At 39.5% G+C, this 27,386-nt stretch overlaps 3 protein-coding genes across 12 annotated transcripts in view; 1 reads left to right on the top strand and 2 right to left on the bottom strand.

The window, feature by feature from the left end:
• FRMD3 (FERM domain containing 3) overlaps positions 1 to 7,986 on the bottom strand; it is a 152,640-nt gene extending 144,654 nt beyond the window's left edge. Inside the window, exons 1-3 of one of the 5 annotated variants that reach the window (XM_085212515.1) lie at positions 7,782 to 7,986; positions 5,077 to 5,145; positions 465 to 588 (exon numbers count right to left, since the gene is read on the bottom strand). The gene's annotated coding sequence lies outside the window, so the exon portion shown is untranslated. Of the gene's footprint in view, positions 1 to 464; positions 589 to 4,923; positions 5,146 to 7,166; positions 7,314 to 7,781 lie in introns of those variants that run through there. The other 4 variants (XM_085212511.1, XM_085212512.1, XM_085212513.1 and 1 more) reach the window with 4 other exon arrangements.
• Positions 7,987 to 8,127: 141 nt separating this feature from the next.
• IDNK (IDNK gluconokinase) lies at positions 8,128 to 21,467 on the top strand. 5 transcript variants are annotated; one of them, XM_085212519.1, is made up of 6 exons: positions 8,128 to 8,264; positions 9,127 to 9,157; positions 9,548 to 9,634; positions 11,465 to 11,508; positions 16,131 to 16,472; positions 19,315 to 21,467. In XM_085212519.1, exons 1-6 carry the CDS (start codon positions 8,143 to 8,145, stop codon positions 19,355 to 19,357), a joined length of 669 nt encoding a protein of 222 aa, XP_085068645.1. In that variant the 5' UTR covers positions 8,128 to 8,142; the 3' UTR covers positions 19,358 to 21,467. The 5 variants fall into 5 exon arrangements, with proteins under 5 accessions (XP_085068645.1, XP_085068649.1, XP_085068646.1 ...); XM_085212523.1 differs by lacking the exon at positions 8,128 to 8,264 and adding an exon at positions 8,284 to 8,333; XM_085212520.1 differs by lacking the exon at positions 8,128 to 8,264 and adding an exon at positions 8,388 to 8,827 and having other exon boundaries at positions 19,315 to 21,466.
• Positions 21,468 to 23,019: 1,552 nt separating this feature from the next.
• The window catches only part of UBQLN1 (ubiquilin 1), a 29,059-nt gene continuing 24,692 nt past the window's right edge, over positions 23,020 to 27,386 (bottom strand). The window contains exons 9-11 of one of the 2 annotated variants that reach the window (XM_085212510.1): positions 26,051 to 26,166; positions 25,539 to 25,707; positions 23,020 to 24,192 (exon numbers count right to left, since the gene is read on the bottom strand). In XM_085212510.1, coding sequence (XP_085068636.1) covers positions 24,040 to 24,192; positions 25,539 to 25,707; positions 26,051 to 26,166 — 438 coding nt within the window. In that variant the 3' untranslated portion in view covers positions 23,020 to 24,039. Of the gene's footprint in view, positions 24,196 to 25,538; positions 25,708 to 26,050; positions 26,167 to 27,386 lie in introns of both variants that reach the window. The other variant, XM_085212509.1, reaches the window with a different exon arrangement.

Here is a 27,386-nt window from a genome sequence, read left to right on the forward strand (position 1 = left end):
AATAAAGGCATTCTGCATCTATGGACCAAGATGAAAATCTGAGCTCTTCTTTCTTGACTGTATTTGTGTGAACAGATTAAGAATATTGCAACATATACTGTTTTTGCCCACGTAAAAAGTTCATCTAGAGGTATATTTGCAGGTATTGTCCACCTACAGCTTGAATTTTTTTTTCTTCTTGTGAAAAAAAACTTATCTAAATGGTCATTTACTAAGGCTCCAATTCAAAATAATCCTATGTTTTCAGCTAATGAACTTTACTAATGCTGGAAAGATAAAAACAAGACTAAAAGTTGATAATTACTATAACACTAACATTAGTCATAAAATAGATACAAACTACACTAACGCAAGTTACCAGATGGCCAGTTCAGCTACCTCCTCAGACCTAGGCTTTGAAGAGCTCTCACAATCCCCAAAGCCTCGCTTACTGAGTGTACATTGAAATAACTCCTACTGCACACCTTTTTGATGTTTTCTTTTCTACTATTCTTGTTCCAGGGTAGAACATGACTGCTGATGGGCAGAGCTTGCTTGCAGTAATGTTTCATTTCCATGTCTGCTTGCACAAGCACCTTCTTCAAACACCTGAAAGTTTGGACAAGTTTTAGTCACATTCATTCAATCATAGAATCATTTAGGTTGGAAAAGACCTTCAAGATCATCCCCATTAACGTAGTACTGCCAAGTCTACCACTAAACAATATCCTTTACAACCACATCTACATGTCATTTGAACACCTTCAGGGATAGTGACTCAATTACTTCCCTAGGTAGTCGGTTCCAATGCTCCACAATGCCTTCAGTGAAGAATTTTTCCTACTTTAACTCTGATGCAGCTTGAGTCCATTTCCTCTTGTCCAAGCATCTGTCACTTGGGAGAAGAGACCAACTTCCACTATGCTACAACTATTCACTATTCCACTATTCCTTCTAAGTGTCTGTAGGGAGCTATAAAGTCTCTCCCTGAGCCTCTTTTTCTCTATGCTAAATAACCCCAGTTTCCTTAGCCACCCCTTATATATCTTGTTCTGTAGAACATTCACCAGCTTTGTTGTTTTTCTTCGGACATGCTTCAACACTTCAATGTCTTTCTTTTAATGAGGGGCCAAAAACAGAACACAGTGTTTGAGCTGTGGCCTCACCAGAGCTGAGTACAATCACTTCTGCTTTGCACATAAAGTAAACCAGGTAAAAATGCCTTGTACATTCTGAGAATAAATTAAGGAATACAGGAAGAACATACATCATATGCAACAAGAATTTCAGGTTTGTTAATATTGCCAGCATATAATCCCTATAAAGAATCTGTTACTATAATAATTAATACCTTGATTTTTAAATAATCATATGCAACAAAATTTGTTTTGTTTCTGATACAACTGCCCTTATAGTTTCTGATTTTTGTCATTAATTCGTTTCCAAATTATTTTGCGGACTATTGCTCCTTATTGATCTACATTCATAGTTATGCAAAAGCTAGTAGGAACAGGATCAGGATTTAAGTGTTGTAACCTTTGTTGCTAACAACTTTGCATGTGACAAGCTGTATGGCAGAAAAGTTAAGTATGCTTGTAAGCAACTGTAGAATGAAGGTTTGACTATTCAGGAAAGAGATGTGCACTAACCAAAATGCAGAAGGAAAAAAAAAACAAAACACCAGACACAGAGCAGACTTCAAAAGCATTCACTGCTACCTTCTCAGTAATAGTAATTTAGATTGACTTTTAGGAGAAATATTTTAAGATATTTATTTTCTCCTTTCTGTTTTCCAAAGCCAGCAGGTTTTAATAGAGCTTTGAGTACTTTCAGAATTAATAGTTCCATATCAGTATCACTGTTGCTACTGTAAATCATGCTGAAAAATCTAGTACATGTATTTTACACCCTAAGAGTTAGAGGACATATGTGGCTCTTCCCTTGTCTACTGATGTAGTTACACCATTATAAAAGACCACTAGGTTGGTCAAACAGGACTTGCCCTTGGTAGGCCATGCTGATTCTCCTATATCACCTCCCTGCCTTCCATGTGCCTAAGCATACCATCCATGAGGATCTGCTCCATTATATTTCCTGGCACAGAGATGAGACTAATGGGTTGGTAGTTCCTGGGGTCATCCTTTTTACCCTTCTTAAAAATGTGTGTGATGCTGCCTTTTTTCTTGTCACCAGGGATTTCACCTGACTGCTGTTACTTTTCACATATCACTGAAACTGGCTTGGTGACTATACCAGACAATTCCCTCAGGACTCTGGGATGCACCTCATCGGGACCCATAGACTTGTGATGTTCAAGTTCCCCAGGTGGTCAAGAACCCAATCTTTGCACACAACAGGGTGAATGATGCTTGCCCAATCCCTTCCTTTCGAATCACTTTTTCAAGGGCTCTTTTGAACCATTTGTTCAAAGGCTGTGTGATGAGCAGTTATTAGAGAAGACCAAGGCAAAAAAGTTGTTGAGTACCTCAGCCTTTTCCTTGTCTGTTGTTATCAGTTTGCCTGTGTCACTCACTGTGGGGGGTTACATCCTTTTAGATTTCTTTTTTCTGGAGAAGTCTTTCTTGTTCTTCTTGGCACTCCTTGCCAAGTTTAGTTCAAGCTGAGTCTTGGCTTTCCTGACATCATCCCTACACAGCCTAGCAGCTTCCTTATATTTCCCACGGTACCTGATTTAGACAGGAATAAAACCAGTACAGCTCTGCTGATGTTCTCTTCAGCTATTCCAGATTCATTTCTGAAGAGACTAAATCAAATAAATTCTTCCCATAAGCCTGCAGACTTTATCTCCAGTCTATCCTGCAGTAACACTGAGATTACTCTCAATCACACATAACTTAGGCCTGCTGGCAGTAGCTGTACAATCACTGTAAGCACTGTGCTCTGGCAGCCTTCCACAAACAGGTAGAAAGACCCTGGTATTTTACTGACTCTGTTCCAAAGGAACACAAAAGCGCCAGGCATAACTCCCTGGCTTTCACAGTCACTTTGAATTGCGCTACTGCAGCTCTGTTGCTCTGTTTGTGACTCTGGACTAAAAAGAGTGTAATTTCCCCACTTTCTTTTCACACACTTAACATGGCAGATTAAATAGCACATTATTTTATGACCTCAAACTTTCAAAATTATTTTCATTGTTAAGCACTTCTCAGGAATCCTTATGTTAATGCATTGATTTTGTTCAGGTCATGTGGGGAAACTTATGTGGGAAAACTTATGTGGGCTTTTTACATTAAATCAATTTTGGTAAGACTCTTGTGGAGTTAATATTGTAAGATTTACTCTGGACTCAAAGTATAGACTATAATATTGAGGTTTTTTCAATGCCTATGGAACAATCACATAAGAAGACAACTAGCCTTCTATTGTTCATCTGAAATGGTTTTCTTAAAAGTGAATCAACTAGACACTGTATAAACCTAGTACAGTATTTACTGTGTTTTTGCTGGAAAAAAAATAATATACATATATTTAGCTCTTAGATCAATGCTTTCTTCAGCCTCAATATATAGAAATCAGTGAACTAAGGCATGTACAGGTAAGAACAATTTATAACAGAGTATAAAGCTTCTTTCTTTATATATTCTTTTCCTATTCAGGTAACTTTGTCATTCCTTCAGCTTCACAGACAAGCTAAGAACAGTTATGTTGCTTAGAAATAACAAAGTCAAACCACTCTCATTTTCTTTTTACTTGGCATTTTTTTTGCCTTGCAAACTGGAAATACAAGAAAAATTATTTACAACTCTCATTCTCTATTTCATGTGCAACATACTCCCTAGCACTGCACTTCAGTATGAAAATATTTAATGAAGTAGCATGTACAAATATTTAATGTGATTTTTAACACCTACAGTTGCTTTAGTTTAATTTACTAGTGCTAAATTTCTGAAAACTTGGCAGATTCATCAGACTGATTAATTTTATTCTCAGTAGTGGGAAATTCTATTGGAGGCTGAGATCCGTTTTGTTCTCTTCAATATGATGTGCATACATAGCATACAATCACAAAGAAGTTTAGACAGTGTATTGACTTACTCTGCATTACAAACTCTAAAAATTCTTGGCTTAGATTCAGTTCACACAGTCAAAACTTGACATTGATTTACTTCATAATAAGGACTAATTGTGACTAACAAAACACCCCACTGTAAGTGACACTACTTACAGTGAACATATCGTATCAGTCTGTGGTCAACATGTATCCAGGATCTCATTTAAGCCCCAAAAGTGATTTAGGACTTAAGCTGCCTGAACGACAGTTGTTCTCTCCCTTCATATTTAAAAAGTTGGGACTACCCAGTGTACCTGAGCCCTCATTTTTATAAGAAACAGATGTTCATGATGCTGGATGTTGCTAAAAAGTGTTAAGAGGCCTGTCTTCTTTTATAGCCAGTCTCCATCACTTTGTGGTAAGTTTCAATTAGGAACTACAAACAGAGGGAGCAGGCTCTTTAGAAAAAGGGGGGGAAAGCTGCTTATTTTCTATTTCTTTTCACTTTGCCTTTTACAGTATTCTGAACAAAACAGATCCTTAGCATCTCTGGGAAGGAAATTTAAGTAAATATACTTCCAGGAAAGCTAGAATCCTTTAATTCTTTGTGTTACCCTTCCCTAAAATTAAACAACTAATTTAAATAGATGATAAACTTTTTTTATTTCCAAGCATTCAGTATCAAACAGTTTTATCATAGAGCCTAAGAAAAAGACCAATAATCTTCCAAAACACCACAAAATAGACAATAAATGTTATTTAAAAATTATTTTAAAATACAGTAACTTAAAAAGTCTTTAAGGGTTAGAAGCATGCAATGAGTTTTCTGTCAGATCTTCTAGAGCTTTTGACCTTCTAAGATTCTTGACTCTTTGCTCTTTACCACTATATCTTAATTTCACCTGGTAAATAAAATATTGTAAGATACTTACATTCCATTGTCTCCCATTTTGATTATGCAAACTGAACTTCAGAATTCATGAAACCAGACAGCTTATTTGTGTAACTACATCAAAGCTTCAGAATCAAGTTATATACTCTGCCAATGTGGGAGATAAGAATTTTAAATAGTAGGAAGAAGGCACCTGTGCCAACTATGGCAAATGCTCTTCAATGGAACAACATCATCAGAATAAATTTCCAGAGATATACATCTGTGAATAAAGAATAAAGATTAAAATGAAGCTCCTCCATGTTATTAAATAAAGAAAAGCTGAAAAAAAAAAAAAATACCTCTTGCCTGCAACTAAGATGGACTGGAAGGAAAATTCTCATTCAGCTCAACCTAAAGGATTCACGTACCTCAGTGAAGGCATCTATAACTTGTTTAAACACATCTCAAACCAGACACTGAAGCATACATAGTATGATTTCGTTAGGACAACCTTTTGGCTGAGTTTTGTCCAGCAGATTATTAACATGAATTATATTTGCACAAATCAAGTCAACCACATCTGAAGGAAATCTGAATATAATCATCTTCTTGCTTTTCACATTACCTCTAGGCTCCTGTGTTTGTACAATTTGATTAGTTTTCTCCCTCTGTTTTCCCACAGTGTCTCCACAGTGCACTGCTGCTCATACAGCCCTGAGAATGCATTCCCAAGGTAGTTTAGCCCAGGCTTGAATAAAAGAGAACTCCACGGAAGACTTTCTGCAAATACACTGATGTAAAAAAAATAGCTGCTATATGACATAACTTCAGCTTGGCATGGAGCTTCTTACAAGATGTAAAGTTATGCATTATAAGAAAAAGATGTCTGAGAAACTCATTCTTCTGTTTTGTAGCAATAAAACCAGGCAAAGTTGCGATTATTTATTACAAAACCAGTTATGCATGGTAGGTGGAGTAGGCAGTAAACAAAATCTTAAATATTGTTGTGACAGAAGAATTAATATTTTAATTTCAGGAGTGGGAACAACAGTTGTGGTAATGACTCCAGTGTTATGACCACAGGTATTTCCAAGTTTGTTCACTGTTGTATCCCAAGAATTCTCATTTTAAAGAAACATCTTCCTCTGCTTCATGATTAATCAGCCAATAAATTGAAAAGATGCCAGGAAAATTCAATTACTTTAGCACAATCATACTGCTATTAAAGCATAATTTGTATTCAGATTGGACCTTAAAGCAATCATCGTGGTCTGTCAGTAATTTGAGGACTGGCTGTTTGGATGATAGTCTAATAACTTGGAAGACTCGGCTCATTGTTGAGAAAGTCTTAATAGGTATGTGAAATCTCAGTTGAATTGACAGAGACAGATAGCAGGGGAAAGAAAAAGAAAAAAGACATCTATCTTTCATAACACTTCCAAAGTGCTCCATAAAGGAAAAACATTCTTGCTGACTGAGATACTTAATGTACTTTCAGAATTTCTTCTGCAGCTCAATTCATAAAAAGTCCCATTATCTGTTCTGGTTTCAGAAACTGGGGTTGACTCAATCATCCCAATTTTGGAGAAAGGCTTCTATTTGAGAAACTGTTGATATAATGTGCTTAACTGGTAGAAATTTAGTAATTTTACTCCTTCAAAGAAGGAACTAATATAAAAGTATAGTAAAGAAGAAGAATATTATATATATTGTTAAGAATCATCCCTGCTATTAGGTCTCTGAGGTTTGTTTTACTTTCATATATTCAGGGTATCATGAACCTATTAATTTCACAACCACTTAGGTTGGGAAAAAGAAAGGGAAAAAAAAAAAGGGAGAAATGAAAGGGGAGGGAGGAGGGAGGGGAATTGGGAAAGGAATGGAACTAGGAACAGAAAAGAACTGGGAACGGAACGGAATGGAAAGAAAACATATATTCAGAGATATTTTCATTTAAACTCAATTCTCACAACCATTTCAATAAGCCAATTTTTTAATTGCAATATCTATTAAATATTTGCTGTAAACTAAAGAAAAATAAGAACATTCTATCAATGTGTATGAGAGAAACCAGAAAAGGAATTTTGGAACAGAAGTTTTAAATGTAATCAGATAGATCAGTATTATTAATTATATTGTATCACTAAACTTGTTCATTTAAGACCTCTTTTGTTATATATCAAACCACAATTTCTCATGCAGAGGCATGAGATATGTGCCAAATAACAATGACTGCATGAGTAGCATTGAGAACTAGCACTATTGTGGAACAGTTCAGTACCTGTAATGTAGCATACTTACCATCTACTATCTATTGTTGATGAATGTGGCCCCTAAGAGCAGTTGGCTCATACAGTTGCAGCAGAGCATTCACTATGACACAATTACCCTTGGTGTCCAAGTACTGTTGCAGTTTTTCCTGGATACCCCTTTCCTCTTCCTGTGCTTTAGTGTCAGCTAAGGGGCAGCTATTTTCACCACCTGCCGGCCATTATTCTTTTAGGAATGTGAGATGGCTGAGCTTTTTCTGCTAGCAAATTGAGTGCATGTCTACCTTTCCATAGACTTTGGACTGCAGTTTCCAGACATTCAGTCGCTAGAAGTGCCCACCGACACTGAACCAACCAAAACACATAAAAACCCGCAATGCCCTGCCCACTAGCAAAGCAATGCTTCCACTTTCACATAGCAAAGATACCTGAGCTGGAGGAATTAATGACTGCAGTATCTCTGGCGTTACACTTGCTGCAATCAAGCACATGAGTGCAAGCTGCAGGCCTGAGACACCTCACACCCAGCCAAGTGCCGATCCCTCAGCTTTCTCTACCTAAGCTTCTTAACTTTTATTCCCTGCAACTCATACATACTGCAACACTTGCTAAAAATCAAGAAAAAAAAAGAAGTTGCTCCACTCACCTGTTCTTGTCATCTGTGTGCTCTGCCTAGACTGCAACATTTTCCACAAAGATGCTGTCACCAATCACACAGGGGAGATCTATTACTCCTAGCTGCTGCCGTACCACATTCCCCAGCAGCAGACAGCAATCACTTTACCTAGATTTAGGTGCGATCAAACTCTAGGAGAAGTGACAATAAAAAGCTGAAAATCAGCCAGATAGGAAAGCGATGATGATCGTTTTCCTATAGAGACTGCACTGGAAGAAGTGACATTTGAAGTCACGGCCGCACAGCGTGAATTCTCTGGATTAAACTCAAACTAAGCGTCCGCGAGCAACAAGTGTCTCCTCGCCTCGCCACTCCGGCCGGGCAGCGCTCCATGCCAGCGCCCAGCCGCCAGGCGGAGCCGCTCTCGCAGCAACGCGGAGCGGAACGGGACGCCCGGCGGGGCAGTGGAACCAGCGCGTGCTCTCGTGAAGCCTTTAAACACAGGGAGCAGAGGTAACCGCGGCGCGGATCAATGGGCTAATTATGATGGAAGGGCAGAAGTCCGTGAGTAAAGGGGACGCGGTATGTACAAACAACCGCGCACGCTCTACACTCCTGTCAGACGTCGTTACATAAGCGGGAGCGGTAACTGCCGCGCGCTTCCCAGGGAGCTGTGAGCGCAGCGCTGGGAACACCACGCAGCAGCGCCCGGCCCGCCTGCAGAGCCGCAATGCGGGGGAGGGCTGCCAGTGGGACGCCTCTGTGCCGCTCGGCTGCAGCGGGACGTGGAGCGGCTGCCCGGGACGGCGCCCAGAGAGCCGCTCGGCCCCAAGACGGAGCCCCGCCCGCAGACATGTGGCAGAACGTCCGCGGCCTCCGCAGCCCGAGCTGAGGGACTCGGCCGACCGGCCAGGATCCGCCCGCAACTACTCCGTGTCCGCCTCCCCGCCGCAGACAGGGGCGGGCCGGGCCGAGAGGCGGTGGCGGCGGAGAGGAGGGCCGCGCGGAACGGGCGGGGCTGCGGCGGGGGTCGCCATGGTGCTGGTGGTGGTCATGGGCGTGAGCGGCTCCGGGAAGTAGGTACCGGGCGGCGGGGCGAGGGTCTGCGGTGCGACCGGCGTGGCGCTGGCGGCAGGGAACGGCCGCGGCTCGGCCAGGCACAGCCAATCCCCCGCAGCCGGCCTCAGCCTCTGCACCGCGGCACGAGTGGGGAAGGGAAGCGCTCTGGTTTGGTTCTTCGAAGTGTGGGCTTGTAGTCACGCCCGCTTTTGTTTTACGGCTGTAAATAAAGATTTGTGTCCCTAGATAAGTTTAGTTCTGGGAGCTCTGTCTTTCGGAGGTGCTGGAATAACGAGCTCCTTGTGCTTCTTTGCAGAACCACGGTTGGGTCACGTTTGGCAGCAAAGGTACGGCTGCATTCTGTTCTTCTGCCGATGTCACTACTGCTTAGCTTCTCTCTCTGTCTGGCAACCCACAGCTCTTGGACAACTGGCACTTAGTTGTGCTGCAAAAGTGGCAGCTTCACGGTGCAGTTCTGCCTGCTCACTGAAGCCGGTTTGGGCAGCTATTGCCAACGCAACATTGTCTTGAAGGAACAGCCATTATGTGTCAACCATTGCTGTTGTTCCAAGCTCCTAGTTGTGGTAAAAGTCGTTGCATTAATGGTGATTCATGCTGAGGTGTAAGAAGCCTCTAGATTTTAGGTGTCTTGATTAATTCTGGGATCTTTAATAGGATCTATCCTAATCTGATTTGGTCGAATGATCCTTTATTCTTTCTTTTTTTTTTTTTCTTAGCTGGGATGGAAATTCTATGATGCAGATGACTATCATTCTCCAGATAATAAAAAGAAGATGGCAGCAGGAATGCCACTAAATGATGAGGTAATTTCTATGAATTCTGAAAGAGTAGAGTACTTTATCTTTGCAGCCTCTGGCAAATCATATTACAAAAAAATTGTGTTTCATGTGTAAACATAGGTTGATTGTGTATATCTGTAGCTTATGAGAATCACAGCACTGCAGAGGTCAAAAGGGACCTCTGGAGATCATCCAGTCCAACCCATTGCTAAAGCAAGTACCCTACATTAGGTTGCACAGGAAACTGTCCTGATGGGTTTTGAATAAGTACAGAGAAGGAGACTCCACAACATCTCTGGGCAGCCTATTCCAGAGCTCTGTCACCCTCACTGTATAAAAGGCAGTTTTCATGTTCTGATGGAACTTCCTGTGCCTGTTGCCCCTTGTCCTGTCACTGGGCACCACTGGAAAGAGCCTGTCCTCATCCATTTGACTGTACATTAGATATTTATAAGCACTGATAAGATCCTCCTTTAGTCTTCTGTTCTCCAGGCTGAACAGTCTCAGGTCTCTCAGCTTTTTCTCATAAGGGAATAAGGGAGATGCTGCAGACATCATCTCATCATCTTTGCAGCCCTCTGCTGGGCTCTCTCTTTCTTGAATTGAGGAGGCAAGACTCAACACAGTAGTCCAGATGGGGCTTCACCAGGGCAGAGTAGGGTGGGAGGATCATCTCCCTCAACCTGCTGGCCATGCTCTTCTTTGGCACCCCAGGAAGCTATTCCTCTACATCAATACATGGAACTTTAGATTACATATTTTCTGCCTTGAATTAAGTACATAAAGACACACAAAGGTCTTTGTGTTTCTCTGTTGAAGTAATCACTTTAAATTACTGCAGTGGTTACTCTGTACTTTTTTTTTATGTGCTCTTGCTTAAAATGAGTTTTAAGAACTTTTCCCAGAAAACCTCTAGCAATATAAGGCTGAACATGGAAGTTCTTTAATACATTAAAAAATGTTCTAAATATTTATTAAAAACTTTCATCTGGCTGGAAGTTCACCAAAGCCATTGTCATGTAAAATAGAACTGCATAATTGAATGATCAGCGTTACTGGTGTGTGGTGCCAAGCAAGTATCTCTTCTGTAACATCAGTGGTGCAGAATTATAAAGGTCTTCTTGAATGGCAGTGGAAAGTGAACTTGTAATCATAATAACAAGAAAATGTTGCATTTATCTATCCCATATTTTCATTTGTTACCCTCATCCAGTAAGAGCTGCACAGAAAGGTGAAATGGGATCAATAGTTTACCGCTCAGCTGGTATGACAAAAGTTGCTGAGAGCTTAAGTTTTAAGAACAGATTATATTAAGAAGCCAATCAATCACTCACATTGCCTTTGCCAAACTACTGTGCAAAGGAGTTGCAAAATTGTGGCTATGAGTTCATTTAGTTGTGGTTGCTTCTGGCATAAAAATTATACAGTTATTGCAGATAACTAAATTTAGATCTGTCTTAACACTTTGGAGTAGTTCCTGAAAGCCTCAACCTTTTAGAGAAGGGAAAAGAAATAACCATTCAAGCTATGTAAGCTGCTATCTGAGAGCAGACTACATTTGAACTATATTGTAGCAGTACGAGAGAATTTATCTGTTCTTCAAAACATTTTACTCCATAAGATATTTGCAGGTGTCTGTAATATCACAAGTAGTATCCCCCTAAAAATGTCATGTCGATAATATGCCTTGCATTTCTTAGGATGCAGCAGTGATAGCAAATCTATATTAGGAAGGATGACAATGAGAAATGAGCTGGCTATACATATTAATGCTAATAAATGCTCCAGATGTTAAAAGTGATTCTTTCAAATGCATTTCACTTACAACTTTGAACTAATTTGTTTTGTTTCTAGGACAGGATTCCATGGCTTTGTGCATTGCATGATATACTGAGGAGGTAAGAGAACCTCTAGATTGAAAGAATTTTGGGTTAAAGACAAAATAAATAAAAAAATAAGACCAAAAAAGGCTCCAAAACACAAATGTATGCAGTAGTGTAAAAACTTTTGCAGCTAGTAAAGGCTGCAAAATTCAATTTTCAATAATCTAAGGTGCCGTAATAATTTCCAAGGGTGTGATAATCCTTGAATAATAGTTTTGGGAAAATTGTTGCTAGTAATAGTTTTGGTTTTTTTCTCCTATCTGTGGATCATTTCAAGGACAATAAGCCCAACATTACCTACTTTAAAAGGGCATAACACGGAATACAAGGAGAATAATAGTAGGATAAAAAATTTTAGAGATATTTGTATTCAGACATTTGTCAGGTGATCAGCTTTTTATTAAACTCTGGATTATAGTAATTATGTACTTTCTAACCTCAAATAATCTTAGCTCCGCTACTCAGAGACAAAGGTAATACAGAGTTTTCTTGAACTTGAAGGTGAGAATAGTAAAATTTGTAGCTTTAAACTCACCTGGCTTTAACTTAATACGTTATGCTAAACCATTACTGCTTTGTAAAGAAAAATCAGGGGCATGGTGGCCCAGTTGGTGTTCTCAATCTGTCCAATAAAAGACAAATGGTGTAAGAAGGAAGACACTGAAATTGCATTCTCACAATTGGTTGTGAAGCTGGCAATGGTGTTTTGGTTTCGTTGATGATGGGATCTTGTTGGATAATCAGCATCAGGTAGGGAGAGTTACATTCAGCTTTAAAGAGGCAAAGGTGTCTGCCCAAAGGATGTCTAACCTGGAAATGTGGGCTTTAAAGCAGGAATGACGGGAGAGAGAGAGTTATCAGCAGTCTTGTGAAGGGTAAGGTTGACAAAAACAGCGCCTGGAGTGATGTGAATAACAGAGAATAAAAAGCAAGCAAGATGGGGCTTAGCTGGTTTCAATTTAAGCATTTGCATGTAGGCAAGGAACTGTCAGTAGGGAATGATTCTGGAGGAGAAAAAGAAGGGGGGAACACACCCTTTCTGAGAAATGCTAGAGTGCCTCTGAGATGTCTGCACATTAATGTGTGCAACATGAGACATAAACATGGGAACTGTGTGAAGTTGCGGGGTTGTGATCTTGTTGGAATCATGGAGGTTTGGTGGTGTGCCTCAAATGGTTTGAATACTGCACTGGAGGAAAGCGAGGCCTGGAAGTCGAGTAGCTGCCCTTTATGTGAGAGAGCAGCTGAAGTGCATAAAGCCTGGGGTTGGCTGAAGAGCCAGCTGAGAGCTTATAGGTGAGGACTGACGAGCAAACCAATGTTTTGGCAATGTAGAGGGTGTCTGCTACAGGAACAACACAGCTAGACATAAGCAATGCAGAATGTTCTTGGAGAACATCAGTAACACTTTCTGACTAAAGTGACAGACAAGCCAGCAAGGTAAGATGCTTTGATGGATCTCATACATACAAACAAGGGAGGGCTTATTGGAGATGTGAAGCTCAAAGTCAGCCCTAGATGCAATGACCATGAGATGGTGGCATTCAGGTTCCTGAGAGGATAAAACAGGTAAAAGGCAAGAGCGCAATCTTGTACTTGAGGAGAGTTTACTTCAAAAATCTGCTTGGAAGCATTCCATGGGATTAAGACACTGAGGAAAGAGGGGCCCAGAAAAACTTGCTGATGTTCATAAATCACTGTGCCAAGCCCAAGTGCAGTCCACCCCAGCAAGCACAAAGTCAGCCAGAAATTCTGAGAGGCCTGTGGGAGAACAAAGAGCTCCTGGAAAAGTTGTAGCATAATGAGGAAGCATACAGAGGGAGAAAGCAGAGACAAGTAACCTGGGAAGAATATAGAAGCGCTGTCTAAGGATGCAGAGATGCTGTTTGGAAAGGAAAGACAAAGGCTGTTTGGAGTTGAATTTGCTGAGGAACGACAAAGCTAATCAGAAGGGCTTCTGTTAGTACATAAGTAGTGAAAGAAAGACCAGGGAAAATGTATCTGATATCAGACTGGGGCAGAGGTGGTAGTGACACAGGCTGTATCACAGCCTCCCCTAATTTAGTCTTTACTAGGAAGACTGATGTACATTTTTTTTTTTTAACGAATCCCAGGCTTTTTCCATGGATTCCTGTAGTTAAGTCTGGATCAAGGAGGATCTTCTCCTGGTAGAAGAGGCTCAGATTAGAGAATACTTGAGCAGAGTGGATTTAACAAGTCTATAGGCCCTGACAAGATGCACCCATGAACACTAAGGAACCTGGCAGATGTCATTTTGGTGCTACTCTCAGTGATCTTTGAACAATCATGGCAATAGGGAGAGGTGCTTCATGACTGGAAGAAAGTAATAGCAAAGTAAATAATACTTTACTATTACAATACTTTACAAATAGTAAAAGTAACTAACACTTTATAATCAAGAAGAGAGCAAAGGAGAAGATGAGAGAGAACTACAGGCTGGTTAGCCTCACCCTGATCTCTGGGAAGATGATGAAACAATTCATTTTGGACACCATTTCCAGGAAAAGGAATCAGGAGTAGTCAGTGTGAATTTGCAGAGGTGTTGTCATGCTTGACAAACCTGATAATCTTCTATGATGAAATGACTGGCTTAGTAGATGAGGGGAAAGCAGTAGATATTGTCTACCTGAATGTAAGTGAAGTTTTTACACTGTTTCACATGGGATCTTCATAGAGAAGATGATGAAGTATGGGCTGGTGAGTTGGACTGTAAATTGTATGAGAGGCCAGGCTTAGAAGCTGGTGATCAGTGGCACAAAGTCTACTTGGATGCCAGTAATTAGAAGTGTACTACATGGGTAGAGACTGAATCTGATCCTGTTCAACATCTTCATTTGTGATCTGGGTCAAGATTATACCTGAAGCAAGCTTGCAGTTGACCCAACTGGGATGAGTGGCTGACATGCAAGACTGCTGAGCTGGCATTCAGAGGAACTTACACAGTCAGGAGAAGTGAACTGACAGTTTAACAAGGAGAACTGTAGTTCTGTGCTTGGAAAATAACAGTCCAAAACACCAAGACGTGCTGAAGGCTGCCCAGCTGGAAAGCAGCCTGGCAGGAAAACCCTGCAGGTCGCAGTGGACAAAAAGCTGAACACTAACAATGAGCTCTTGCTGCTAAGATGTCTAACAATATCCTGAGCTGCTTCAGAAGTGTTGCCAGCAGGTGGAGAGGGGTGATCCTTCCCCTCAGTACTGGTGAGGCCACACCTGGAGTACTGTGTCCAGTTCTGGGCTTTCCAGTACAAAATAGAGCTACTGGAGAGAACCCAGCAAAGGACTGTGAAGATGAAGGGGCAGGACTGCCTCTCCTACAAGGAAAGGCTGAGAGTTGGGACTGTGAAGCCTAAAGGTGTGGGGGGGATCTCACCAGGGCGGCTGTATATCTGAAGCGGGGACTGCAAAGAAGACAGAGCCAGACTCTTTCAAGTGGTTGCCGTAACAGTTCAAGAGGCAGTGGGCATGATCTGAAGCTTGAGAGGTTTTTTCCTGAACATAAGAGGAACTGTAAGGGTGACTGAGCTCTAACAGCAAGCAGACTGCCCAGAGGTGGTGGACTCCTCATCCATATTCTAAAGCTGTTTGAACATGATGCTTGCTGTAGGCATCCCTGCTTGAACACGGGATTTTGGCCAGATGACCTCCAGAGACTCTTTCCAATCTCAACCATTTTGTGAAGCTTCAAAGAGTTCTATAGAATGCTCAAATACTGATTTTTGCACTCTGTTTCCTTGGTTTTATCCTTTTTTTTTTTTTTTTCAGTTATCACCAGAATCAGATATCTTTTTAATTTTTCAATAACTTGGATACTGAATGCATTTTCTGAGTTTCATGTGGCAGAAGTCTGCTAAACTGCTGGCACTCAACTTCTGGGGCAATTTGCTGCCTATTCAGAAGCACCTAGGGTCTGAAACATAAAGAGAGGGGGAGATTTAGTCTGGCAAGGTGCCCGCTGAAAACCATGGAGATTGGCACTTGGCACAGCTTGTCGTGGCTCATTTCACCTGTTCGCACCTTTACTGCAAATGGAAAGGGTGATTATCGCAGCCAACAACTGCCCTTAACTTACAGTCTGCTGCCAGTATGCTGTGTTCCTTCTTGGATCACAGAATCAATTAGGGGTAGATGGAAGGGGAATCACTCTGTGTAACATCAGCCACTTATTTTCCAAAGTGTATGGAATTTTGCTTACATAGATCATCTCAGAAGTTATTCTTCAAAAATGTCATGTGTAGCCAGCTTCCTCTGAATCTGATCTCCCCCTCACACTCTTCTTGCTCTAGCTTTGCACAGTGGCCATTGCTTCCATGTGCACACCAAGTGATCTTATCTTGTTAGAGCGTGGGTTAATTTCCTGAGAAGTTTGTCCTGATTATTATGTTAGATCCACTGTGTTTTGTAACATGCCAGCCCAAAGCTGCTGCCTAACTCCAGAAACTTCCAAAAATCAACTCAACAATGTGTTAATTGCAGTGTTGCATAATGGAAGCATAATTGCAGACATGTGGAAGTACATGGCATTGGTTTGGCCTGCCCAGTACTCCCAAAACTGTCCTCTACAAGGATACAGGACTTGTCTCTCATGACAGTGTGTTGTTTGTTGTCCTTTTTGATAGAGAAGAATCATCTAGACAAGATGCAGTTCTAGCCTGTTCAGCACTGAAGAAAATCTACAGACATATATTAGTCAGTGGAGCATCTGAAATTGGAAACAGTCAGTCAGAGAAACCAGGAGAAAATGCAGCACTGAATATCGTCTTTGTTCATCTGGATGGTCCTACAGACCTCATTGCTCACCGCCTGGAGAAGAGGAGAGGACATTTCATGCCACTGAAACTACTCCAATCTCAGTTTGATGCTCTGGAGCCTCCTACCGCGCCAGAAAGCTTTATTACTGTCAGTCTAGAAAAATCTCTTCCTGAGATAGTGCTGGAGATTGAGAAAGCCATTTTTTCAGGGTAAGGCTTTTCCAAAATAAGTTTCTAAGTCATACATGCAGAAATTCCCTTAGCAATATCTTGTTTATGAAGCATTACTTTAATTCTTTTTAAGTTAATCAAAGCAACTATTTTTTTCCCAATGTTTAAGTGAATTACAATGTTAAGAACTGGTTTGCTACTCTGGTATTTTTATCATGACTCTATAAAAGACATGAAAAATGAAGCTTTAAAAAACTGTCAGTAACTTTAAAATGCCTCAGTATGTGAACATAAAACATCTAAACATAGCCTGCTTTTGAAATTCCCATCAAGGATCATGCACAAAAATTGAATTTCTTTTTCAATTTTTACTGTCAAACATGGAGACAGACACATCTAACAAGTGATTAATTAATTTATAGCTTTGTTAAAAGCTGTATGTTTATTTTCCTACAAGCATAGAAGACAGGAATACACATAATGATGTTCCATGCCTGACACTGTCGCAGTCTCACTGACAGATTTTTAACACTCTAGTTTCTGTGTTTTTGTTCTTGCCAACATCCCCGAGCAGTGAGACCTCACCACCTCTTTAATAAGAGTACCAAGCTGGAAGATACAGATGGAAAAACATGGTGGTGGTAGTGGTGAAGTAACATACAACTGTATGAAAAGTTATGGAAATAAATGAAATATCAGGGGCATCATAGTGGCTCTTAAGTAGTGTCTTTCATGTACAAAGTGTATATTTTTATAGAGTATATAATGAGACAAATAGTGAAGTAGCACTGGATGCAAGATTGAATGACTTTTTCTTCTTTTAAATATTTGTTCGCTTCCCTTTCTCTTTTCTGGCACACTTCAGTCTCCCACCACAGGCTATGCCTACTCCAATACATTCTTATGGATATGTTTTCATACAACTACTTTAACACTTAGGAGTGTTTCTATTATTTTCCTTTTTTTTTTTTTTTTTTTTTTTTTTTTTTTTTTTTTCCTTTTCAGTGGGGATTTCCAAATACAGTTACCTAGCTCAATGGAATTAAGATTGGAAGATGTAGGTGTTGTTTTGTTGTGTTTGGATTTTTAAAATAACTCTTTACATCTTAATACCGAAGATACTTTTTTAGCCTAACTTTATGAAAATTCTGCAGGTAATTTCTGTAGGAAAGATTCCATGAGTCAGACCTGATAGCATCATATTTATGTGTTATTGCACATGAATTAGTCTGTATGTCATGCGAATTTTTAGAAGGGTTGATGAATTACAAGCATGATGCTTCAAAGTACCTTTGGAGTTATTTTTACCTGAAAACAAGCTGAAAAACATTTGCCTTCTCATTTTGTGTTAGTATTCAGTGCTTTGTGGTATATTAGTACAAATTCCTGCCCTTAAAATCAGTGCTGTAAATGAGCACTGTGAGCTCTCAGAGGCAAAGTTACATGCAAGAGACATTTGGGTGCTTTTTATCAGCCTCAGACCAAGTGACCCAGAATAGGAATGTGATTAGACACTATGGAAATCAAAGAAATGGCACCCTCTTGTGGTACCTCTGCTTTTGACAAAGACTATCTGCTATATGCCATCTATTACAGATTTATGCCCACTTTTTTTCCTTCCGCTCTCTCCTCGTCCCTCCCCCCAGTGCAACAGACTAGGTTTAGGACACTACAGTGCATGGGAAAGCAGTTGCATCCTGTTGCAGTCATGATTTAGACTCTCAAATTAAGGAGGAAACTGGTCACTGTTTTCAAGCATGAGTGCTTCAAAAGCTAGACTCGAATTTTCACACCATGCTCATAGATTAGCTGATACTAACAGAAAATTGTGCTCAACATTTACCAAGTCTCTCAGGTGTAAAGCCTTGGCTTGGAAGTCTGCTTTTTCTGAACAAAGTGTGTTTTTTCTTGCAGTTCATACTACTTCAAGTATGGCTATTTCTATCTTCAATAACAGGAGCATTTCCATTCTTTAATCTTTAATGTATTTGCCTTTAACTTAGAAAACAAAATATTTCCACAGTTCAAATGAGACTGAAAGGGAAGGATATTAAGAGAACTATTTAACATGCCAATTATGTCATGAATGACAGTTGTAGTTTCCACTACTGTAGCTCAGTACTTCAGTCTGTTGTGTCCTTAGCAATTCCCACCTACATCTCTGCATTAAAATAAGACACCTCTACGCTCCATTATTCTTGCCTCCCCATTAACTAGAATCAGCATCTAAATCTAGTTACATTTAATGGAGCTAACATTCACAAGAACCTCACATTTCCAAGAAAGGGCAGCAGGCAGTCAGCAGCTGAAAGGGAAATGCACCCTTTTTTTCGCAGAACCCTGTTCTAAAGGTAATGCCAAGCACCTGCATTTCTCAGGTTTTCAGAACAGAGGGAACTTTTCCCCTGCTTCATTCTATCCCAGAGAGAAACAGGTACAGACCAAAAGAAAAAAAAAAAAAAAAAAAAGTAGGATCTGCCCCACTCAAAAGCAAAATCAAAATTGAGTAAAAGCCAAGAATCCATTACTTTCAATAGGTGTTCTTTCTGCATTCTTTTCATTTAGAAAAGGACCTTTGTAAGGCTCTTGGGCAACTTTACATTGGCTGTATCTGGCAGATGATTTATTTTTTCCGGCAAATACAAGGTTTCTGTACTTTGGACCAAACTGTTGTGATATCCAATTTCTTAAACCATCATCACAGTGCTACATATCTGAATTTGACAGTGCTAAATGCATAATGGTTTGCAGAGTGGTTGGCTTTTTCCCCAACTACAGGGAACTCCTGCTGGGTTCCTGTAGGCCTGTTCACATGTGAAGGTTGCAGGAATGCAGAAGCTGCTTGAAAAGAACACTGGATCACTGGATTCTCATTTCTCAGGGCTATCTGGATCCCAGCTCCACCATTTGAGGATACTGCTTAAGAGATAGTTCTCAACCTGGTAAGTAGTGTGCTATCACAGTTTGAAAGACAAGAAGGGATTACTTTTGTTTTGTTATACTCTGTGCATCAAGGCAGAAAGAGGAGACAACCTGTCACCTAAAATGCTAACCACACACAGCAGCTCCCGTAGTTTTAATGAGGCTGTGCACATGTGCAGGGGAAGATCCCAGAGTGATCCCTCTACATAAGTTTTATTTAAGTACACAAACAATTCTGCATATATATGCACATTTATTATTATAAATAAAATGAATTTAGCAGGTTAGTAGGGATGTTCTATTACAATTTAGCTCCAATTATTTGGATGGAAGCTTTCTGTCCATATTTTGAAATTAATTTAACAAAGGCAGCAAAAAAATGAGGAAGAAACATCTGGAAATGGAAATTGCTTTTCCTGTCTCAGCCGTGAGTATAAATTCTCTACAGAAGGCATATGCAATTCTTTCTTAAGTATGTATGTTATGCACATTACAGTTTGTAACATCCCATGTACCTACTACAAATAAAAAATATGCACATTTTGCAGTGTTATATTGAAGAAAGAAAAGTGTTAAATTCCAATAGCAGGCCCTCTCTAACTGCACAGGGAACTTATTAAAGGAACAGATCCAGTCGCCTGCCAGCTCAATTCTGAAGTAAGATGGTTCTGTTACTATGCAGACACTAACCCAAAGGAACTGGAAAACATCCTTTACAAACCTCCCATCTTGCTGTCACATTCCCAGGAATACTCCAGCACTGTTGTTTAATTTGAATGTTCTGAAAAGATTTTAATTTTTTAAATGGCATAAGATGGTAACGTAGGTAACACTTTCATGACTTTCAGCCCTTTTTTCTTTTTGCACGTTACCATCACCATCCCTAGCAGCAGTGTGATGTCCAGGCACAGCAGTTCATGATAGGTAGCTGCATCAGATCTCATTGGTTCAGTGTGATGAAAAGGAATAAAGCAGATACACACACCCTTTTTTCCCAGTCCAAAAGGCCATCAACAGACTTCAAGATATTTAAGTGCTGAGTTAGCTGTAAGACTGATAATGGACAATGGGCGAGGTATTCCTGAAGAGAGAATTTTAAGGAAGGGCAGGAAGGTGGACAACACATACTGGTGCAGGAGAAGTGAAAGGGAATATTGTAACACTATTATACTACCAAGTGTGCTCTTTTGCCTTTGAAGAGGTAATAAAATGGGACGGCACTTCTAAACCTTGTTTCACCTACTGCTATTTTGTTTTCTGACAAAAGTAGCATTCTCCCTATATAGTAGATAGTCACTGTTCTACAACTACTTACAAGGAAGTTAACGATGTTACTACTTAGTAGTAGATAAATAATGGCTATACCTTAGGAAGTAAGTTTAATTCAAGGGATCACTGTATAATTTAGGTCAAACTTCACCTTTTTTTTCAATTCCAATAGAACTTCACTTCAAATACAAGGTCTTAATTTGCAGGGTGTACCTCAAGTACTTGAGAGTGGTGATGGAGGTTGTCTCAAGAAAACATCCACACAATATAGATTCACTGGTTAAAAAAAAGCATTCTTTTCCCCAGCTCACCCTCACTCTTTCATCTGACAGTAGACTGTCTGGCTGTTACAGACTGTGTTCTTAAAAGCATGTATCTTATGAATGATCTGGGGACTCAGTTTTTTTTAAGGCAAGATCCCAGTAAGGCACAGTATAAGGTGAAGTAAAACTACTTAAAGATCCTAACAAAAAGCTATTGCAAAAACAGCTTTTTGGGGAATGGCTGCAAGAGCAGGGCGGACATGAGGCTGTGTATGAGCATGACTGGTGCAGCAGCACAGAGTGCATACCCATGAGAAAACATTAGGAGTTAAGATGGGAGTCACAACATCCTTGGGGCAGCATGTAAACAGCAGGCCTACATCCGCAGCTGTGCTCTGTGGATATGTGGGGGGCTGATAAGCAGATGAGCTCGGCGGCAGGTGTGAATGCTGGCTGAGCATTGGTTGAAGCTAGGCAGCCCACCTAGCCGCCCACCTTGTGCACCAATAGTAAGTGAATACGTGTGTATTGAAATCATATATAAACTCTGTGTGTGCAACAATAAAGTGAAGCTTGATCACTCATATTGAGTACTGTCGTGCTTCCCCGCTTGAGACCAATCTGATCAAGACGCTATCCGCAGCAATAGCTGCTAAAGGGTAGTGATTATTCTATAGACACTGCTTGCAATTACTTCCCTATCACAGCTTTCTAGTCAAATGCAATGGAAGCTACCAACCTAAGCCACTGTGAAGGTTGGATACCATATGGATTTATTACCACTGGGTTAGAAAATAGAAGTTTCATTCCCAAAATAAACATATTTGAAAAGGTTTGGGTTGTATAAAGCTCATCTTACCAGTATGTTCAATATTAATTGATTTATTTACTACTTTATGATGTTGGATTCATGGGAGTTTAATCTAAAAGCAGAGGCTGGCTAACCAATAGATTTTCTCAGTATCATGTATCAACAGTATTTTATCTATCTACTTACTGGCAAAATAGAAGACAAGGCTACTGGACAACAAACTCCTATGAGTCAAATAGTGCAGATTGTGCCTACAAAACTGCTTTATGGAAACTTCATCATAGAACTGCGTGGGTTGAAAAGGATCAACAATGATCACCGAGTTTAACCCCCCCTGCTACATGCAGGGTCACCAAGCACTAGACCAGTGCCCAGAGCCACATCCAGCCTGGCCTTGAATGCCTCCAGGGATGGGGCATTCCACAACCTCCTTAGGCAACCTGTTCTAATGTGTCACCATCCTCTGTGTGAAAAACTTCCTCCTAATATCTAACCTAAACCTCCTGTGTCTCAGTTTAAAACCATTCCCTCTTGTCCTATCACTATCCACCTTTGTAAACAGTCATTCCCCCTCCTGTTTATGTGCTCCCTTGAAGTAATGGAAGGCTACAATGAGGTTTTCCTAGAGCCTTCTCTTCTCCAAGCTGAACAATCCCAGTTCCCTCAAGCTTTCTTCACAGGAGAGGTGCTCCAGTCCTCTGATCATCTTAGTGGTCCTCTTCTGGACCCATTTCAAGAGCTCTACATTTTTCCTGTGCTGGGGCCCCAGGCCTGGATGCAGTACTCCAGATGGGGCCTCACAATAGCTGGGTAGAGAGGGACAATCAGGACAATCACCTCCTTCTCCCCGCTGGCCACTCCTCTTTTAATGCAGCCCAGAACACAGTTGGCCTTCTAGGCTGCAAGAGCACACTGCTGGCTCATGTCCAGCTTCTTGATTAGCATCTTTATTCTAGCTAATAATTTTAAGCCATTTGCAAGCAATGTTTTTTTTAAACAAACTAAAGTTATACTTACCATCAAAAGATTATTCAAACCAATATTTATAGGAATTCAGTGACAATGCCCACAACTACACAAATGCAAGCAAATGCTATTCAGTATCACACAGCAGTGTATTTTATTGCGTTACCCCAACTTTAAATAAAGTAGCAGTCTTCAATATCAGATAACTTAGACTCTTCCCTTCAGGGCATACTCAAAGAGTTCTTTACAAATCATAGCCCCAAATTGGTAAATATTCCCAGGACAGCTGTTGAGATGTCTGTAATCTCAAATTCCAAATCATCAGCTGCAAACACACCAAGCCAAGATGCTGAAAGATTTTTGTATTTATTTATTTTCTGTGCACAGTAGAGGTTACTACCAGTAAAACCTCAGAAGATATACAGTATTTTTTTCCATGGAGCTTGAAAGTAATTAGAGTATCACATGATGACAATGTGTGAGACTGATGTTTCCAATTACAAAAAATCAATACATGTTAGAATCTCAATGAAACAAACCAAAAGGCCTCAGAAACTTTTTCTGAGCACAAGGCAGTACCTCTTTAATTTGCACAACAATTAAAGTAATTTACAATTAATCTTTGTGAATATCAAGACAATTTTACAATGCAAGTTTCTGTAATTAGATTTAAAGAGATAACCAGAACATTAACTGCAGTATTTTAAATGAACTTGCCTAAGCTTTTTTGCTGAGATGGTTATCAAAGAGGCTGGAATATTCTACACTGAAAACATGGCATACGACTTTTCTTTTCCTGGCTTTTTTGGTTACTTATAATTTTATTCTATTGCAACGTGTAAATTTCTAGAAATGAGCTGTCTCCATTGTATATACTGTGTTTATACTTTTTTCAAATTAAAGCAAAAATGGTAGATTACTCAAGTGGTATAAATCTTACAGTGTTCTGCTAGCAAAAAAAAAGTACATGCTGAAATCACAATAAGAAGTATTGGTATCCACAAATTATAGCTTCAATCAATTTTTTTTCTTTTTAATTTGTACTCTACATTAAATTACTACTCAAGGCTAATGTTTAAGCAGGAAATAAACTGGACAGTTGCAAGTGATACAAAACCTGTTTACGCAACTGTGAAAGCTGATATAGTTTCAAAAATCACAGATAATGCAAAACAGAAGATGTGTGATGCATGCAATAACTGAGAAAATTCACTGATCCCCATTGTTTGCAGAAAACTACTGCACTCCACCTTAAAATGTAGATTGATTTTAGTTGTAACAAGACAATCCCAAGAGTCAGAATGAAATAAAAGTATTTTAAAGATTTAAGAGCTGTTATCAAAAATAAATTACTTTTCAAGTTACAGAAACACTGCTATGAAGGCTGAGAGCCAAGGAGCCTTTCAATAGCTGCATTGATGTCTCCACCTGTTGCTATTAGCGCTTGCAGGTTTGCTTCGTGGTTTGGAAAGCCCATTGCACTCAGCTGCTCCAGTTGTTGCTGAAATCTAACTTCTGGATTTTGGAACTGCTAAGAATAAAATTTCAAGTTGTAAATCCATAGTACACATTTGGCAAAGTACTAGATTTAAACATAGTGGCTTCTGCACCACTTACATGACACTCTTAAACTACTGGAAAAGGAAAAAAAAGAATTTGGTATGTTTGTGATGTAAGAGTTACTTCTTACTATAGCTACAGATACAGATTATTTGCGTATCTATATTTGGCCCCTTCTTCCTCCATATTTTATATTGAATATTTTAATATAAGTATGCATTAAATAAGCATAAAGTAAATATAGATAATTTAAGAAATGAAATGGTTCAAACTAGTAATGTCAGGCAGCAGAATTTTGATGATGTCTCTGCTAGCAATGGTGAATGTCTCAGGCTTTCTTTTATTGGTATTAAAGTCAACTTGCTTTTAATCTTCCAAGTATTTGTTGATTAAGTAACCAGAATTCTAACTATTGGAAAGCTTCAGCCTAAAGCAAACTCACAGTTGTGCCTTACAGGTCAATACTACTCATTCATGAACTCGTAGCAAAATTCTCCAATTCAAAAGCATTTTTGAATGAGAACAACTATATGAAAATAATGTGCTGGAATAATACTAAGAAGTCACTTTAAATCAGTGAGATTTTAGATGTTAGCACAGAACTTGTGCAGCTACTGTTAATTACGCTTTTGTTCTAATTCAACAGTTTCATCCATCAAGAAACTATTACCAGTAGAAGTTCCAAGCACATTGCTCCAAGCCAACAGAAAGACAATCCAAATTAGAACAAGTCCCCCTCACCACTACTTGCTTCTCCCGAAGCACAACTAAGCAAAATAGTCAATTGGTAGCCCAAGTCTTCACAGTGTAAGAAGACATACTGCAGTTTGGACCTGCAGAATGTCCATGAAGCAACAATTCATGGAGAATCCAAATAACTGGAGTGTGGCTATTCTAAAGCATTGGACAGAAGCTGTCACAGCTACAGAGTAACAGACAGCACTGCTAACAAACATCTGTGCTTTCTATATTTTCAAGTTCTTGTCTGAGCACACATTTCACCTGTCAGCAAACCTCATCACCTCAATTTGCTTCATTCAAGGCATTTCAGAAATTCAAGGGTATGAAGATGAGTATATTAAAAGGATTAACTGTTTAGAGGACATTTTTACTCAAATTTAATTATTTTTTTAGCACTTACCTGCACAGCTGCAATGCCATTTTTAAGCTGCTTCTGCTTTTTTTTTTTTTTTTTTTTTTTTTAAATAGCAGAAGTACTCTGAGCTCTCCTCTAAGTCTCAGATTTGTTTTAATTTAAGAGAAAACTTTAGGAATAATTAAAAAAAAAATCTAGTCTGCAATAATGTACTTTACCTGAGCATTTGCACCAGCAAGCGCCTGCAACATCTGCTGGACAAACTGCTGGTGACTGGGTTCAGCAGGTCCTGAAGTTGGATTTGTACTGCCACTGGAAACAGAACTAGGTACATTGGACCCTGTAGGAGCTCCAGTGCTTCCCAGTCCACCAAAACCGGGATTAAATCTGCACAAGTGACAGAAACAGAAATAAGTCAATTGAATAATAAACCCACGCGTAATTGTAATGTCTAATCCTATGTATTATAAAAATTCTGTCAAACGCAGAATAGGTGACATACTAAGACAAAGAAAATAGTCATCACTGTTCAAAAAAAATGTACTGCATCATTAAACATTCCAAAACAAGCTTAGTGAAACTAAAAAAAAAACAAAACAAAAAAAAAACCCACACAAAACAACAAAACGAAGAGTTTTCACATGATAAAATCTCTACCTGTAAAAAGAAGCACAAGAGAACACAAAGTAAGAGAAAAGTTGTTTTCTAAAACTGTGACACTGAGTCTTACCCTGGTATAAGTCCCGGTGCCTCTGTTGCCAGAGTCTGCAAACCCTGCTGAATCTGTAGTAAAGCCTGCATTGCTCTTGGGTTTGACATAGCTGATAAGGTGTCAGGATTCTGCATCTAAGAAAATGAGAGAGACTTGTGACTGAATCATATACAAGCACTCAGTGCTAATTTTTAACCACTGAATGTTTTACAGAATCTGATATGCTTTCAGAACTTGTTTTCTCATTTTAAATTTGAATATTTAAACAAAATCCTTCAGAGTCTGGAGGGTTTCTTGAGAAAACTTTCACAGGAAGTGATCAGTGAATTTTCCCTGATGTGAACAAAGCCTTTCAAATAAGGAGTATAGCAAAATAATATTTTTCAATACCACTTCTAAAGACTATCACATTTCAAAGCCAAGGAGTGTCCTAGCCCATCATCATTCTAGAATTAGTAGAATTAGTCTCTTATGTCACACTACTGGTAAGCAACAACACTGAATAACTGTTAGTCAAATTTCATTATATCTAATAAAAAGTTACAAAATATTTATTTCCTAGCTAAACTCAGACCATTGAATTATAATCATGCACATATGCATAAATTGTCATATCTGTAATTCCCTCGCAGGCTATAGAAATGGAAACAAATATACTACAAAACATACAAGCAAATTCACAGTATTAAAGGACCTTTACTGTGACTTCAACTGTGTTTTCACATCCACAGACAACTTAAAAAGCAAATCCTTTTGACTCCTGAAGTTAAATGTCCTGAAATCAGACCATTTCAGAGACAAGATCAAAACTAACAGCTTACCCTCACCTCTGCTTACAGATGCCACTCACAAGCTAAAGCTATTTGTTTCAATTACAAGTCAGACAGTTTTAGTAGCTAGATCTAATTCTAACAGCAGACAGGCTAATAAATCTTAGCAGCCTTTACTTGGCGACTAGACCAAATTTATTCTGTTGCAAAAACATCTGATTCATGAAGAAATGCACATTCTAAGGTCAATCTTCCTCTGGTCCAGAGCAGAACTGCAGAGCAAGGCATTAAGAAGTCTAGTCTAGAATATGAGTGCACAGCTGCACTTAAGTCTTGTTATCTGTTAACATTCTCTGTTCATCTCTTGGATTTTTATTTTCCTGATAGTCAGAGAGTAACTAAATAAATAGCTAGTAAAGTCTACCGAAATCTTGCAGATCATTTAAAGCAGATCACATGGCACGTGCAAGCCAATTCAGGAATCAGACTCAGCTAGGATAGGTTCATGAAAGGCAGGTCCTGCTTAATCAACCTGTTCTCTGTTAGAAAACATTTCTCCCAGAGAGTGGCCAGGTGCTGAAACG

Source organism: Meleagris gallopavo, chromosome Z (assembly GCF_905368555.1).
Source record: "Meleagris gallopavo chromosome Z, MGAL_WU_HG_1.1, whole genome shotgun sequence".
NCBI classification, from domain to species: Eukaryota; Metazoa; Chordata; class Aves; order Galliformes; family Phasianidae; genus Meleagris; species Meleagris gallopavo.